The 16634-nt window shown below is 45.5% G+C and overlaps 1 protein-coding gene across 9 annotated transcripts in view; it reads left to right on the forward strand.

Annotated features, from left to right (window-relative positions):
- Positions 1-16634, forward strand: part of LOC130167390 (latent-transforming growth factor beta-binding protein 4-like) — a 128226-nt gene that overhangs the window by 83765 nt on the left and 27827 nt on the right. For 8 of the 9 annotated variants that reach the window (XM_056373539.1, XM_056373532.1, XM_056373530.1 and 5 more), the window contains 6 exons: positions 482-601; positions 1107-1220; positions 9524-9643; positions 9725-9844; positions 10955-11080; positions 11295-11420. In XM_056373539.1, the coding sequence (XP_056229514.1) occupies positions 482-601; positions 1107-1220; positions 9524-9643; positions 9725-9844; positions 10955-11080; positions 11295-11420 (726 nt within the window). The remainder of the gene's footprint in view (positions 1-481; positions 602-1106; positions 1221-9523; positions 9644-9724; positions 9845-10954; positions 11081-11294; positions 11421-16634) is intronic. The other variant, XM_056373535.1, reaches the window with a different exon arrangement.

The following is a 16634-nucleotide window of genomic DNA, read 5'->3' on the forward strand; positions in this document are numbered from 1 at the left end:
ATAAAGTAGCAGAAAATAGAAATACTCAAATACAGTACAAATACCTCAAAATTGTACTTAGGTACAGTGTATTAGAGTAAATTACATTAATATACTTCTGTAAAATTTTGAATACAGTACTTTTAAAGTTTGATTGTTTTTATGTGCAAACATTCACTTGGACTGAAGGATGTACTGATTAGATTTAGGTGGTTTATGGTCAAAGGTCAAGGTCAGTGTGACCTCACAAAACACCTTTTAGCCATAACTCAAGACTTCACAGCAATTATGACAAAATTTCACCGAAATGGTTCATATTTTCTATGACTGGATAAACAGGGATGTGACCTGGAAGTAGTCTGAGTGGAGGTAGAGATAGTATTGGCTGAAATCTGAGTCCTGTAGTGTCCACTCAGTTTAACACAGTGATCCAGCTGACAGTGGCAAAAATGTGTATAAACGTGTGTGTGTGTGTGTTTGTGTGTGTGTGTGTGTGTTTCAGATGTGGATGAGTGTGAAGACCCTCTGCAGTGTCCAGGTCAGGAGTGTATCAACAGTCCTGGTTCGTATCGCTGCGCGTCCTGTCAGCCTGGATATGGACTACTCAACAGGCTCTGTACAGGTAACACCCACCTGTCATGTGTAAGTGTTTTTTTTCATTATCAATTAATGTACCTCTCATTTTCTTAATTAACTGATCAATCATTCATGGGATGAAACATCAGAAGACAGTATCCCACAGTGACCTGATCAAATATCTTGTTTTGTTCCAGCAACAGCAAAAATATAAAGATAATTAAATTTAAATTTAAATTCCAACATTTCAGATTCTGAAAGCATCACATTTTGCCATTTTACCAAATTGATTATCAAAATAGTTGCTGATTAATTTAATGTTGATCATGAAATGTCAATCAACTAATCAAATCAGCTGCACAACATGTGTTGTGTTGAATCACTCAATCCTCACGCAGGACAATCAGACACCTCATGAAGTGACAGTGAATCATCAATCACATGACAACAAGCTGTGTCAGACAGCTGTTTCCTGCCTGATGATGATGAATGATTGTGTCCACAGTCACAAGCTGCTTCTCTCATCATTCTGCTGTTGTGACTATCTGCAGACATCGACGAATGCCGCCAGGCTCCCTGCGCCAACGGTCGCTGTGAAAACACAGCCGGAAGCTACCGCTGTGTCTGTCACCATGGTTACAAGCTCCACAACAACAACTGTACAGGTAAAGAGAAAGACCCAAACCTGCCAACCAGATTCTGAACTCACTCTCAGACACTCAGGGTCTATAAGACATCTTCATTTTTTCTTGGTAATCATATTTGTGATGTACATAGAGAAACCTGTTTATTCAGGTTGATGTGCTGTTACTTGTCACGGGGAGTGGCAGGACCCAAATGCAACACAAACTCTCAGTAGAAGAAGTAATGGTCTTTATTGTACTCAAAGCAGGTCAACATACACAGTTCTTGCAGCAGCGCTGATATTTAGCTTGAAAAGCAAGCGCTAAGGTGGGACTCGAACCCAGGTCTCCTGTGTGGCAGGTGAATGAGTTACCACTGGACCAAGGTGGCAGGCAGGCTTGACGAGGATATAAGCAGGGTCGAGAACCAGTGGACAGGCAGCGATGCAGGTGAATCCAGAGGGAACAACAGAAGGATTGTTGGGGACAGGCAGAGGATCGACGAACCAGCAGGACAGGGAAAACTGAAGTGGTGAAACACCACACAGCCACAAGCAGACGGAGACCAGAAAACTCACAGGCAAAACTCGTGGTCAGGAACGGAAGGCTGTAGTGTTTGCCGGGGCAAAACTCCTCAGAGCTGGACCAGTCCATCTCCTCAGCTGGATGGTTGGAGTGGTCAGAGTTGGTGGAGTTCTCGTTAACCGACGGCCCTTCTGCAGTGGAATCCTCTTCAGGGTGAGCAGGCAGGGAGGAGGTGCGAACCGTCGGACAGTGACCCCTCAATGGTGTAGTCGTGCTGGAGGGGTGGATGCGCATGGAGCGTGGAAGACTCAGTCTCACCGCCGTCGGACTGATGATCCTCTGGATGGGGAATGGGCCGACGAACCTGGGTGCCAGCTTCTTGGATTCTACCCGGAGAGGCAGGTCTCGGGTGGAGAGACACACCTTCTGGCCAACCTGGTAGACTGGGGCTGGAGAACGTCGCCAGTTGGCCGAGGCAGCATAGCGACTAACAGAGCGCTGGAGGGTGGTGCGTGCCTGGGCCCAGGTTCTGCGACAGCGACGGGCGAAGGCTTGGGCTGACGGGCAGGAGACCTCTCTTTCCAAGGCCGGGAAAAGCGGAGGCTGATAGCCATAGACACACTGGAAAGGAGAGAGCCCTGTGGCGGAGCTGGTGAGGGAGTTGTGGGCGTACTCCACCCATAGGAGCTGCTGGGACCAGGAGGATGGGTTCTGGGACACCATGCAACGGAGGGCTGTCTCCATCTCCTGATTCATCCGCTCTGTCTGCCCATTAGACTGGGGGTGGAACCCCGAGGAGAGACTGGCCATGGCCCCCATCTGGCTGCAGAATTCTTTCCAAAAAATGGAGGAGAACTGAGGACCGCGGTCGGACACCACATCAACAGGGAGGCCGTGAAGATGAAAGACATGGAACAGGACCAGTTGAGCAGTCTCCTTGGCCGATGGTAACTTGGACAGTGGCACAAAGTGGGCCATCTTACTGAAGCGGTCAACCACTGTGAGGATGACTGTGTTACCGTCGGAGGGTGGAAGGCCTGTGACAAAGTCCAAGGAGATGTGGGACCAGGGTCGATGTGGGACTGGCAGAGGTTGAAGAAGTCCTGCAGGGGCCTGATGGGAAGTCTTGTGCTGGTTGCAGATGGGGCAAGCCTTGACAAAGTTGCGGGTTGGAACCTGGATGGCAGGTGAGCTTGGAGGCGTGAGCCCATTGCAGAACTTCTGACCTCAGGACTTCCGGGACGTACAGGTAGTTGGGTGGACAGGCACTGGGACCAGGCTGACCCTCGGTGGCGGCCCTCACTCTCTCCTCAATGTCCCAGGTGAGGGTGGCAATGACACAGGGAGGAGGAAGGATGGAAGCACACCCCTCAGCAGATTCTTCTCTCTTCTGTAACTGCCGTGACAGAGCATCAGGCTTGGCGTTGCGGGACCCTGCACGATAGGAGAGAGTGAAGTGGAAGCGGGTGAAGAAAAGGGACCAGCGGGCCTGGCAGTGCGGATGTATTCAAGGTTTTTGTGGTCAGTCCAAACCAAGAAGGGTTCCTTGGCGCCCTCCAACCAATGCCGCCACTCTTCTAGGGCCATCTTCACTGCCAGCAACTCTCTGTTCCCAATGTCATAATTTTTCTCAGCAGGAGACAGTCGCCGAGAGAAGAAGGCGCAGGGGTGGAGCTTCTGGTCAAAGTCAGACCTTTGGGACAGGACTGCTCCCACCCCCACGTCAGAGGCATCCACCTCCACCACAAACTGGCGATCAGGGTCCGGTATCTGGAGGATGGGCGCTGAGGTAAATCTGGATTTCAGAGTCTGGAATGCCTTGTCGGCAGCAGGGGGCCACTGGAAAGGCACCTTGGAGCTGGTGAGGGCGGTAAGTGGAGCGGCCACTGAACTGTAGTTGCGGATGAAGCGACGATAGAAGTTGGCAAACCCCAAGAAGCGCTGTAGTTGTTTACAGGAATCAGGAACAGGCCAGGAGGTGACTGCGGAAACCTTAGTCGGGTCCATCTGGAGGTTACCTTTAGCCACGATGTACCCCAGGAATGAAACAGAAGAAGCATGGAACTCACACTTCTCAGTCTTAATGAATAGAGAGTTCTCAAGGAGGCGCTGGAGCACAGACTGGACGTGGTGGACATGTTCTTCCCGGGCCTTGGAGAAGATGAGGATGATGGTGAGGCCGAAGGGCATTACAAGGTATTCATAATGCCCCGCCGGAGTGTTGAATGCCGTCTTCCACTCGTCTCCCTCTCTGATGCGGACCAGGTGATAAGCGTTGCGAAGGTCAAGCTTAGTGAAGATGTTGGCCCCCTGAAGCAGTTCGAAAGCAGAAGACATGAGAGGAAGGTTCTTTGGTTGTGAGGAGGTAGTGTAGTTGGGCTCACCCGTATCTCCCCAACTATGCCTTGCCTTTTGCTGGGCAGGTTGACACGAAGTGGCCTTCCTTCCCGCAGTACATACAGAGGTTGGAGCGGCGTCGACGTTCCCATTCCTCAGGGGTGAGGGAGGTGCGGTCCAACTGCATTGGCTCAGACTCTACCATCTGCTGACCTGGTGAGGAAGATGAACTGGCGGAACCCCCTCTGAACTGGGCTGGCGACTGGCGGTGGAAAGCCCCCTGTCGTCTCTCCTCTGCGAGCCTGGATGCGGAGGTCAATCCGGATGGCTAGCTCGATGACACCGTCAAGTGTGGAGGGAACCTCGTGAGAGACCAGCTCATCCTTGATGTACTCAGTCAGGCCGTGGAGAAAGGTGTCAACCAGGGCAGCAGAGTTCCAGCTGCTCAGACTGGATCTGGTGCGGAAGTCGATGGAGTAGTCGGCCACTGTCCTGTCCCCTTGCCGCAAGCCCATCAGTCCCTGTGCGGTTCCTGAGTGGCAGGCGAATGAGTTACCACTGGACCAAGGGGGCAGGCAGGCTTGATGAGGATATAAGCAGGGTCGAGAACCGGTGGACAGGCAGCGATGCAGATGAATCCAGAGGGAACAACAGAAGGATTGTTGGGGACAGGCAGAGGATCGACGAACCAGCAGGACAGGGAAAACTGAAGTGGTGAAACACCACACAGCCACAAGCAGACGGAGACCAGAAAACTCAGGCAAAACTCGTGATCAGGAACGGAAGGCTGTAGTGTTTGCCGGGGCAGAGACGAGAAGAGAAGATCAGAGGCGAGCCGAGTCAGTACCGGGAAGTCAGTCCACAGGTTAGTGCTGGAAGGTCAGGCATGAAGCGCAGATAATCTGGCACTGAGTGAATGAAACAGAGCTGCTTATAAAGTGGCTAGGTAATGGCTAATGAGACTCAGCTGGGAACACCAGGTGTGGCAGATTTGGCTGATGAGGTGTGGCCAGAGGGTGAGTGAGTGGAAATTTCCACCACAGCAGGAGAACAGCAAAGTGGATTGTGACAGTTACTGACCAGATTCACATGAGCTGGTCTGAGCACAGGAAACTTCCACAACAGGTCAGACTGCAGCAGGTAAATGTGTCAATATAACTGATGATTCACAAGAGTAAAAAACAGAATTAAAGTAGAAAGGCAATGCAGTCAAATTCATTACATAAATAAATAAACAAAACAGTGCAGCAGCCAGTCATAATCAGTGTCAACTTACATTGAAGTTAAATGAACACCTCATGCCTGTTCATTTAAATAAGTACATGTTCATTAATAATAATAGCTATTATTGTATTTGTAACCCTTTCGCCACCGGCTCGTGATATGAGGAACGCTTTCAGATATATTTATTATAGCATTCACCTCTTTTTATCTCCAATAATCAATTAAGTGGCGAACGGGACATCTCATTGTATAGTTAACATGTCTAGGGTAAACAATGATCCTCACTCTTTTATAATACTCAATGAGAGGCTGAGGGAATAACCCTGGCTTTGACAACCAAATGAGATTACTGCAAGACGTATGAATTATCTTACTCAGATACTCACTGTATGAATTGACAAATAATAGTACAACACAGTTTCTCAGTCTCTCAGTCTTGTATTAAAGGACACAATAAATCTTCCACATTAGAAAATAATAAACATTGTATGGAAAATAAACAAGGAAAACCAAAATAAAATTGACCCGGGATTTTATTTTCTCAGTCTGCTAGTTTAAACAACCTGAGTGCACTCTGTGTTTATTATCTGGTCTTTTTGGCAAGCTTGCATTAGTTCGTTGGCGCGCTTTATGTTGGAGCTCATGAAAAACAGGACGCAGTACTGTTTACCTCCATTAGAAGAGATGAAACAGCTCCTACCACCTCCGCAAAAATCCTCCTCGTCAGGCCTGGCTCAGCCCGCAACAATTAGCAGCAGCCTCCACACTCCCAACAGCAGCAGACAGCAAGCAGATGGTCTCCAGCCTCAGCAAAACGTCCGCGACGGCCGCTGCAGCTATTCCCGACCCGTCTCCTCCTCTCCTCTGTGCAGGTGAAGTGATGTCCGACCGCTCTCCCTCGACGGCGGCAACTGTGATGAGCTAACGTGGCTAACTCGACGCTCTCGGTAGCCGGAAAAACACGTTATAAATAAACTGTCCAAACTCTGGTAAAGTCACCTCTGAGCTTTTTCTTCAGTAGCCAGATTTACACAGTCCAACATGAAAACCACAATAACCAAAAAAAACGTCGGCAATGACTCTCCCACAAAAGCAGCTCTTTTCTCTAGCCCATTCGTCCGTCTCTTTTTTTCCCGTAACCCCACGTGAACACCCACAGAGGTCAACCGGAAGACAAAAACATCCAGGTCATTAATTCTCCAATTATGCTTTTCTTTTGATAATGAACTGAACCATTTTTAAAAGTATTACTTATACATTTTAACTGTATGTTTTTTTAAATCACTATTTAAACAGAGTAATATATGGATAATACTTGACAAATCTTTTAGATGCAACTTGACCCAACTGAATAGAAATTATGCACCTGTCAACAATTCACATATTTTAAATGAGAGACAAAATACAAAATAACTGATTAAGATCAGGTTATTACATATTTTTATCGAGAGCAGCAGAACTGACCTTGTGACTTCAGTAACTTCTCTGAACCAGCCTCATCCTGTTATTTGTGCAGTCCTTCCTCAGTAGATTTACATGTTGGTTAATCTCCATAAAAATCACACAGAGACAAACACCTGCAGAAGAATGTTAGGACAATGAGTCAAAGTGTGTTTTAAATGAAAAGTCTGACATTCTGGGACAAACTCTTTCTTTCTGCGAGTTAGTGTAAGGCAATGGTTACACTTTGGGCCGTGGGCTGACAAATCATTTGCAAAACAGTACAATTTTGGTGAAGAGATGTTATTATGTCACTTCCCATCTGGATTACTGTAACTCTCTCCTCTTCGGCCTCCCTCTTAAATCCCTCCATAAACTTCAATTGGTCCAGAACTCAGCTGCCCGTATCATTAATCGTACCCCCTCCATCCACCACATCACTCCTGTCCTCCAACAGCTCCACTGGCTACCGGTTCAGTTCCGTATTCATTTCAAAGTCCTTCTATTAACATTTAAGGCCATCCACAACCTCGCCCCCCCATATCTGTCCGACCTCCTCCATGTTCCCACTCCCTCCCGCTCCCTCAGATCATCTTCCTCCACACACCTGTCTGTCCCCTCCACCCGTCTCACCACCATGGGGAGTAGAGCATTCAGCCGCTCTGCTCCCCGTCTCTGGAATCTACTACCACCCCAACTCAGAAATATCGATTCATTCCCCCATTTCAAATCACAACTCAAAGCACATCTGTTTAAAACTGCCTTTTCCATCTCATGCCAATTGCTCTGTCACTTTTGTATTGTTTTTATTTTTATATTTCATTTTTATTGTTGCTTCTTCTTAATGTGTTTTTAATCTCAATTTGTGTAACTTTGTACGGTGTCCTTGAGTGCCAAGAAAGGGGCCTTTAAATAAAATGTATTATTATTATTATTATAATTATTATATTAAAAAATGTAGGCTACATTTAATTGTTTTAAAACAAAACAATCTTTAAAAGCATTAAATATATTTTCTTCTTGTATGTGATCACTGTGATAAGTCAATGACAGGAACTTTTATGTTATTGTCACCGGACCACATCGTATATCTGTTTGCTATCTCAGTTTGACTGTGCATTAAAAGATCACATCCATGGTAAAAACTAGACAATCAACATGGATAGCTAGTTAGCAGCAGGAAGACTTAAAAGGAAAGAGTCAGAGACAGATGGTGAATCTACAAGTGATTTCTCCTCTGTCAAACCAAAAGGAAAACTGAGCTTCCCCTTCTTCCAGTTCAGTCCTGAAAGTTTGATCATTATGACTAAAATAAAAAGTGCTCTGAGACCGTATTAGCATTATTTAGCCTGGTTGGCTGAGGGCCACCAACATTTTTGAGATTTTCTAGTTGCCTTGAGTTGGAAAAGGTTGGGAACCACTACTGTAAGGTTTTGTGTTTCTTTTTCTGGATCCACAAAGCAGAACAGATCAGGTAGAGTGAAAACAGTTGTAAGCAGGTTGAGCTGATTATTATTGAGGGTAACTTGTAGATGTGTGAGAGGGGAAGTCCACAAAACACAGAGCAAAAGATACGAGAGCTGAGGTTGGCCATGACGTATGTACCACACAATGGCCCTCATTTATCAATCTTGCGTGAAAACAAGTGCAGATCTGAGCGCAGAATTGGTCGTACGATAGGATACACGTGTGATTCATGAAACATTCGTATCTGACCAATCCCAGCGTACGAATGATCGGGTCTTGATAAATGCGGCGGCTGAATTCGATCGTCATTAACATGTTACGCCCTTAAATATTCCTGGTTCGGAGGCCCCGCCCACTAAGGTCAAACATGGAGAGAAGAGTTACTGGCAAAAAAACGAAACTTTTCAGAGATGGAGATCGACATCCTGACATCCGAGGTGGCGCAAAATAAGGATGTGCTTTTAGTCTGAAGAGTGGGGTCACAGGAGCTCATAAAACCGCTGTGTGGAAGAGGGTAACGGAGATGAGTTTGGCTCTGCAGTGCGCCCTCCTGCAGCCGCGCGCCAACGAAGCTGTTTTGAAAAATAAAAGAATCCTGTGCCCCCCCCCCCCCCCGTTTTGATCTGTTCTAAATATGTGACTGTTTATGCTAATGAAAGCTGAGGTTTGTTTAATAATTATTTTCAGACTCAGCCAGATTTTGCTGTGCTGCACCGCAAATCCAGACTCAGATTTGCGTACACGAGCTCAGACCTGACGTGAGATCTGATCGTAGCTTCCGCTCACGTCCAAATTGATAAATGCCGAAGCTTGCGTGGAAATGGTCGTACGCACGGTTTTCTGTCGTACGTTCGTTTGATAAATGAGGGCCAATGTGACTGAGTGATCTGGTAGAGAATGAAGAGATGAGCCAGGATTAAAAGCTGCTGCAGGGTGTGCAGTTAATTGGCAGATGAGGAACAGGTGTGCATGGGAACTGGCAGGAGTTGGAACTGCAAACGCACAAACACACACACACACACACACACACACACACACACAGAACAGACCAGGGACAAACAAAACACATTAGGGAGGTGAAAGCAGCAGGAAAACAAGGAACAACGAGACGAGAGTGAGGGAGGTGTAATCCTAACAGTTAGAAGTTGAGACTGACTCCACTCTCCTGTCTGTACCCAAGAAGCTACAGCCAGTAGCTGGTTAGCTTAGTTTAGCAAAGCTTAGCATAGCATAAAGACTCGTGACTGGGGGGGGTTCAGCTAGCCTGGCTCTGTCCAGTGGAAATAAAATCCACCTACAGCTCTGTAACACTTACTGATGAACATGTGTGTGTTTTGAATGTATGTGTTCAGATGTAGATGAGTGTGCAGAGCCGTCTCAGTGTCCAGGTCAGATGTGTGTGAACTCAGTGGGATCGTACCGCTGTTTGTCTTGTCGGCCGGGATACACACTGACCAACAGACAGTGTTCAGGTACACACACACACACACACACACACACACACACACACACACTCTCTCTCTCTCTCATCCCTCTCATCCCTCTCTCTTTAGATGTGAATGAGTGTGAGAACAGCAAGACTTGTCCTGGTCAGCAGTGTGTGAACACTGAAGGATCCTACAGCTGTGTGGACTGTCAGCAGGGATACCACAGTGTGAATGGAGTGTGTTCAGGTACACACATACACACACACACACACACACACACACACACACAAACACACACACAAACTGATTTTGGGAACAGTAGAACCTAGATTTGGTGTCAGAAATTATATGCACTAACTGTACTTAAAGTCATATTTTAATTCCTATAAGGCTGCATCTCATCAATTATTTTTATTAACAGTTGATGTGCAGATGATTTGGGGAACAATCAATTAATTATTAAGTTTCCCAGAGATCAATGTCTTGAATTTAAATGTCTTGTTCTGTTCAGAGATAACCAGTTTCAAATGCTATAAAATCTTCAAATTTGAGAAGCTGGAACCAGTGTTTTGCTTTTGCTTGAAAAATTACTGAAAGCTTAATTAATTTTCTATTAAACTAACTGATTTATCTCTAATTTCCTAAATGTATCTGATACTTTATTTATTTACTCCAAAGACTACTGTCCTTTATTTTTTATTAACCTTTTTGGGAGAATATGGACTGTAAATAACAACATAAATCATAAGGGAAAAGTACTTTTTCAGCCCTGAGTAGTTTCTGCAGGTTCTCCTCAGGCTGCATAAAACCGTGTGTGTGAGTGTGTGTGTGCGCACGCGCACACACACACACACACACACACACACACACACACACACACTTGCTGTAACAATGATCAGTTGAATTAATAAAGAAAAATGAAACACAGCTGTTTTGGTGGTGAGTTATTGTTAGAGGGGCACTGGGGGAGTTTCTTTCCTCTCATGATTTCATTTGTATCTAGATACAAAATAAATGATCTGATACAAAACCTGTACAGATAAAACCCAGAGATTTGAGACAACTCTGAGAAAGTGTCTCAAGTCGCAGTGAGTACTTCAGCCCTGCAGTCAGGTAAACAGAAAGACGTGTGAGTCTGTTGACAGGACACATGACAATGTAAACGAGATCAGTTGATCTTCTTTCTGTTATGAATGTTTAAACCACCATATATTCATACCTGACACTTTTGATCTGTACCTGAAGCTTCACTGGTGGCAGTGAAACCGTCATCCAGAAAGTTAAGTGTGTGTGAGACGAGGAGTCGACGGATTTAAAGACTTTGGACCGAATCACACTCTTCCCTCTCTCCTGCAGATATAGACGAGTGTGCGAGTACAGGGGCGTGCGAGCCTGAGCGAGTGTGTGTGAACACTGTCGGGTCGTTCAGGTGTGACTGTCCTCCTGGGTATCGAACCTCCGGCCTTGGGAGACAGTGCAGAGGTGAGTAAGGTTCACTGTCTGAACATCATGTACAACAACACTCGACTCTAATGTGACCATTGGACATATGACTCCAGCTCATATATAACTCAAATAAATAAGGTTACCCTAATTACTGATGATTATTGGTATGAAGATAATCTGTAAAATATGTGTGTGTGTGTGTGTGTGTGTGTGTGTGTGTGTGTGTGTGTGTGTGTGTGTGTGTCCTCAGACATTAACGAGTGTTTGGAGAGTGATTTCTGTTTCTCTGGAGGAGAGTGTGTGAACACACCTGGATCCTACTCGTGTGTGTGTTCTCAGGGATTCATGCTGAGTGACAACAGGACGTCCTGTCTCGGTGAGTCACAGTCCAACATGATGGATCCCAGAGTAACCGCTTGGACTATTTATTCCCCTCTCCTGCAGTGTGTGTCATTCTGAGTGTTAGAGAAAACTTTCTATTAGTTTTAGTTATAATGTCTGTTTTTGCCTGATCCACTGAATTAAATTAAATTATTGCCATGAATCAGTCCTACTCATGGAACATCCTCTCTCATCCATCTCAAACAGGTTTGTTCCTGAGTGTCACATACAAGTGATTTTAGAGAGTTTGTGACATTCAGGTTTCTTGTAGTCAGATTTTTTCCTCCAGACCTGCTGTGACTGCAGCAGAGTGGTGGAACGCCACATTATCCCACACAACAACCCATGTTGTGTTTCTTGCCCTTGAGAAAGAAATGAGCCTCTCTGTATTGTAGGGACCAATGAGAGGTTTGTACAAAAGCAAACCATGGTTGGAGAGGGCTGCACACATTGTAATGTTTGCTCCTCTGTGGACATCCACAGTTTCCTGCTGCCCAATGAAGTTTCATCCTCTGCATCGTGTTTTTGCCAGGTTGAATCCGGCTTCATCCACAAAGATGAATATATGTGGAGTTGGTCTGGCCTTCATTTCCATTACCATCTAAAATAAAGTAAATCCACAGTTTTAGTACAGCACATTATGCAAAGCTATGCATGTATTCTGTTTGGTTATTGAACAGACATCTTACCTGGACTTACTGATAATGGAGTTCTTTCACACGTTCTCCATTTCTTTCAAATGGTACTGTGTACAACTGCTTCATCCTTATTTTATGTTTTTCAAGGACTCTGGCAATTGTTGTTGTGCTGACCATGTTCACATTGGCAAAAATAACATTGTCTGCCAGCACTCTGTCCTGAATTTCTCTCAGTTTTATGGCATTGTTTGCAATGACTATATCAATGAGAGCAGTTTACTGGGGATCTGAAAAAATTCGGCCTCTGCCTCCTGTAGGAGGCGACCTTTGAATCCTACATACAGTAATATAAAACACAAAACAATCAATATATTTAAAAAATGTAAAAAAAAATGTAGTTCAATACTTGAGAGATGCATGTCTCACCTGTTGTTTTGCTGGAAGATTCTCAATATTGATGCAACTGTTGAACGCCGAAAGTTTGGCTGCACCCTTAAACCGGCCTCTCTCAAAGAGAGTGCATGATCCACCACATGGTCAATAATTGTGGCCCTCATCTCATCAGAGACCGCAGCTCCTGGTCTTCCTCTCCTCACTCTTCTCCCTCTCCCTGCCAGTTGGTGGATTCTGAGTTCATGAATTTTGGTAACTGTGGTTATAGTTGTAGAGGTGTTGTGAGCCCAACTGAGACTCTGATGTCTTGGTTGTCAGTGTTGTTACCTTAGGCCAAATCTCATCATCAGTTTCAGGTTCAATGAGAGTGAAGAGATTGGCTTCAGGTGTCTCAGCTGGTTTGTCAGAGTACAGGAAGTCTGGGCCTGAGAACCGGTTACTGTATTGAAGTTGATCTGCTAGTATAGACCTGGTGGCATGGTCAGCAGGGTTTTGATTTGTTGGCACTTAATACCACTGGTTGGGTTGTGTGGATCCTCTAATCCGTGTTACGGAAACATACATATAGAACCTTCTAGTGGAGTTGTGTATATAACCGAGCACAATCTTACTGTCTATGAAAAACTTCACAGCATCTACTTCCAAATCCATCTCGTCTTTGATCAACTCATATGCTTCAACAGCAAGCATGTCTGCACAGAGCTCCAGACGTGGAATGGTGTGGGCAGGATGGGGTGCTAATTTCAACTTCCCTATGACAAATCCAATGTAATACTGTCCCTCAGTATCAACAGTCCTCAGTTAAGCCACAGCTCCTATAGCTACTGTGGAGGCATCTGAAAAGATGCACATTTCTTTTTTCTGCATTGAAGACAGCAAGCCTGGACTGTAGCACCTCTGTATCTGCAGGTCTTCAAGAGCCTTCAAAGAGTCCTACCATGACTCTGCTTCCTTTTCCGGGGGGAGAGGAGCATCCCAGTCTCGTTGTTCAGATGACAGTTCCCGGAACTAGTGTTTTCCCTTGCATAATTATGGGAGCCACAAAACCCAAGGGGTCATACAAAGTGTCGACAATCGACAACGAAGTAAGTAAAGCTATCAGTTTGCAGGTCCCAAGAAAGCCCCAGGCTCCTCTGAAGTGTGAGAGGGACCACTCCAAGGTCTAAATCCTTCAGATCCTTTGCACAGTCCTCTGCTGGGAAAGCTTCCATTACCTGACTGCTGTTGAATCCACTTTGTGCTCTCGCAGGTTGGATTCTGCTAACATCTCTCTGGTCCGTGTGAGGACATTGACTTTCATTCTGAACTCAACCACATTCTTGTTGATATCATTATCTTCATACCAGAGATACTGAAGATAAACCTCTGTGGTCTTCTTGGACAACGCAAAAAATTTTTGCTGCGCATCTGCTATAAGGGCTTTGGGTCCTTTTCAGAACCACAACAGAACTCCTAACAGAGTATTGTTCAAATCTGGTCCACTGAGGAGCACATAATCTGAGAGACATTCCATCACAATCAGCACTTGAATCAAACACGATCCGTATCTGGTCTGGCTTTTGTGGCTGGTACACAACAAATGTACGCAGGTACCAGTGTTCTTTACCTTGCTCTAAAGGTGGAGCAGGCTCAGCTTGATCATTGTCCAGCATTTTCTGCATGAACTTGATGTAATGATCTTTCATATCTGTTTTCTTCTTCAGAGTCTTTCACGGTGAGCAGAGACATTTTAAAGCTTGCTCCCTGTTGCTCAGAAGCCTTTTTCTCGGAGAGCGAAAGGGTAAAGGAGCCACCCAGCTGTCTTCTTTATTTTGTACAACCTCTGCATGCATGATGGCCAGAAAGGTTTTATCTTCTATGGACAGTGCTGGTTTGTTTTCATCCTTGGACCTGTTGAACACTGAACGCCCTAGACTATCTGTGCCGAAGGTGAGACTCGTGTTCTCTTCACAAGTTGGGAAGGGTGGGCTGTGATGTTACACCACGTCTACGTAATCTTCCTTCACGTGGATGTTATTCAGACATGGTTTGAGAAAGGATGTGCTGCCATTCATCAGTATATTCGTTTTGTAGACATTGGCCTCTGATGGTTTGTGAACTGTTCCCAAGCACACTTCTCCCACACACCCAAAGTCTAGCCGTTGAGCATAAGGTGCGTTATGGGGCCTGTTGATTTGCTCACATACCTTATGAACCCTGAGGATGTCTCTCCTCAAAAGCAAGAGGATTGGAGCATTTCAGTCTACAGGTTGAATCTTGTCAGTGACTGGGAGTAGGTGGGGATGATGGTGTGCAATCACTGGAGATCCGGCACCATGTCACATTCTATCAAGGGGGGTATGGGAAGGTGTAGTTTCCCATCCATGGACTCGATGAAGAAATCGACAGCTCTCCTTCCTGAAGTCTCCATTTTCCCAGAACAGGTTTTAAGGGTGTGTGGAGTGGGGCTAGCTTTGACTTTAAAGAAGTTAAAGAACTCTGTCTTAGCGAGAGAGTTGTTACTTTGTTCATCAAGCACAGTGTACATTTTAACCGCTTTTTCTTTCTTCCCTGCAGGATATGCTTTCACCCGGCAGATTTTGGACCCGGATGCAGTGCTGCAATGTGCTTATCACTGTTGCATTCGAAGCACTTGACAGTAACTTTACAGTCTTTCGCCATGTGTTGAATAGACCCACAACATCTATAACAGTTGTGATGCTCTTTGAGCTCACATTTTTCAGTGGATGGGGCTTTTTATGTATTGGACACTGACGATCTGGCTTCTCCAATTTCTTCGGCACAGGACTAGTTTGGATGCTTGATGGCTCTGCCGGGATGTCTGTTTTGTGTACTGTCACAGAGACTTTTACGACTACACTGAAAAGGCTTTTCTGTCCTGGAAGAGACATGACTGCTGGGGGTGGATATAGTGAAACTTGGATTCTTTTTTATCCTTGGCTGTTTTTGAACAAACTTGGAGAAGACAGAGAAGGGAGGAAAAGCCACTCTTTGATCCTGTATGTACTGGCTTCCAATGGCAGACCATTTTTCTTGGAGGTTAAAAGGAAATTTGTTTAACTCCACAAGCTGTATCCAAATACACACGCCCTGGTAAAGCACCATCCTGCTTAGCACCCTCCAGTTCCAGGAGAATGTCACTTAGTTCTCTCAGCTTGACATTATCTTTATTGGTCAGCCTCAGAAACTCTTCAATCTTTTTTAGCAGTGCATCTTCGACGACCTCAGGTGTCCCATAACATTCTTCGAGACGTTGCCAAACCAAGTTGATACCTGCTGCGGGATTGAGGGTGTGCACTGCACAAATTCTCTTTGCCCGTTCTGACGACTCGGATCCAAGCCACTTTGTCAACAGATACAGTTCTTCCCTGACTGAGAGATTCAAGTCCTTGGTCAAACCTAGAAAAGAGGCTTTCCATGACCAATAATTTTCAGGTTTGTCATCAAATTGTAGAAGACCAGCACTCACCATTTCTTTGCAGATGAGATAACTTGCAAAGTCTTGTGCACCTTTAGGCTCAGGGAAGTAGTCTTTTTCAGGATTTGCTGTATGCTTTGGACGGTTATGAGTGTAAGTATTGCTTGGACACATATTTATTGTTAGCTCTTTTATGTCTTTGTAGACTGGCAATGTGTTGCATTGATAAGTGATTGGTTTAGCGTATTGTATTTCCACTTTATTTATTCTTCTCTCACATTGCTCTACTGCAATGTGTTAAGACATGTCTGGGAAAAGCAGAAACTCAGACTGTTGATGAACGTACTCACTAGTGCGTTGGACCGTACTGAAAGGCTTGTCTTCAACGTGGGGCTTCCGACTGAACTCCCCGCTTTTGATTCCAGCTTCCTCAGAGGTTATGGCTTCGGCTTCGGCAGCAGCAGCAGCAGCAGCAGCAGCAGCAGCTCTTTGGCATCACAGTCAGCCTTTTACTTTAGCATGCCTGCTTCCATGTCTGCTATCTGCTTCATCATGTCAGCTTCTTTTTCAGCGTAGGCTAGTTGAGCTTGAGCAGCTTTTGCCTTAGCATACGCTTTTGTGGCTGAAGAGGCTTTTAATTATGATAGCTGAGAGGGTCTGGTGGATGCTCTAGGTGACTATGACTTAGCATCAAATGCTCGAAGAAGCTCCTGCCTCTTATTGCTTGATTTACAACCTCTGCTTGTTGTTCTCCAATAGC

This window comes from Seriola aureovittata, chromosome 4 (assembly GCF_021018895.1).
Source record: "Seriola aureovittata isolate HTS-2021-v1 ecotype China chromosome 4, ASM2101889v1, whole genome shotgun sequence".
In the NCBI taxonomy this organism is placed as follows: Eukaryota; Metazoa; Chordata; class Actinopteri; order Carangiformes; family Carangidae; genus Seriola; species Seriola aureovittata.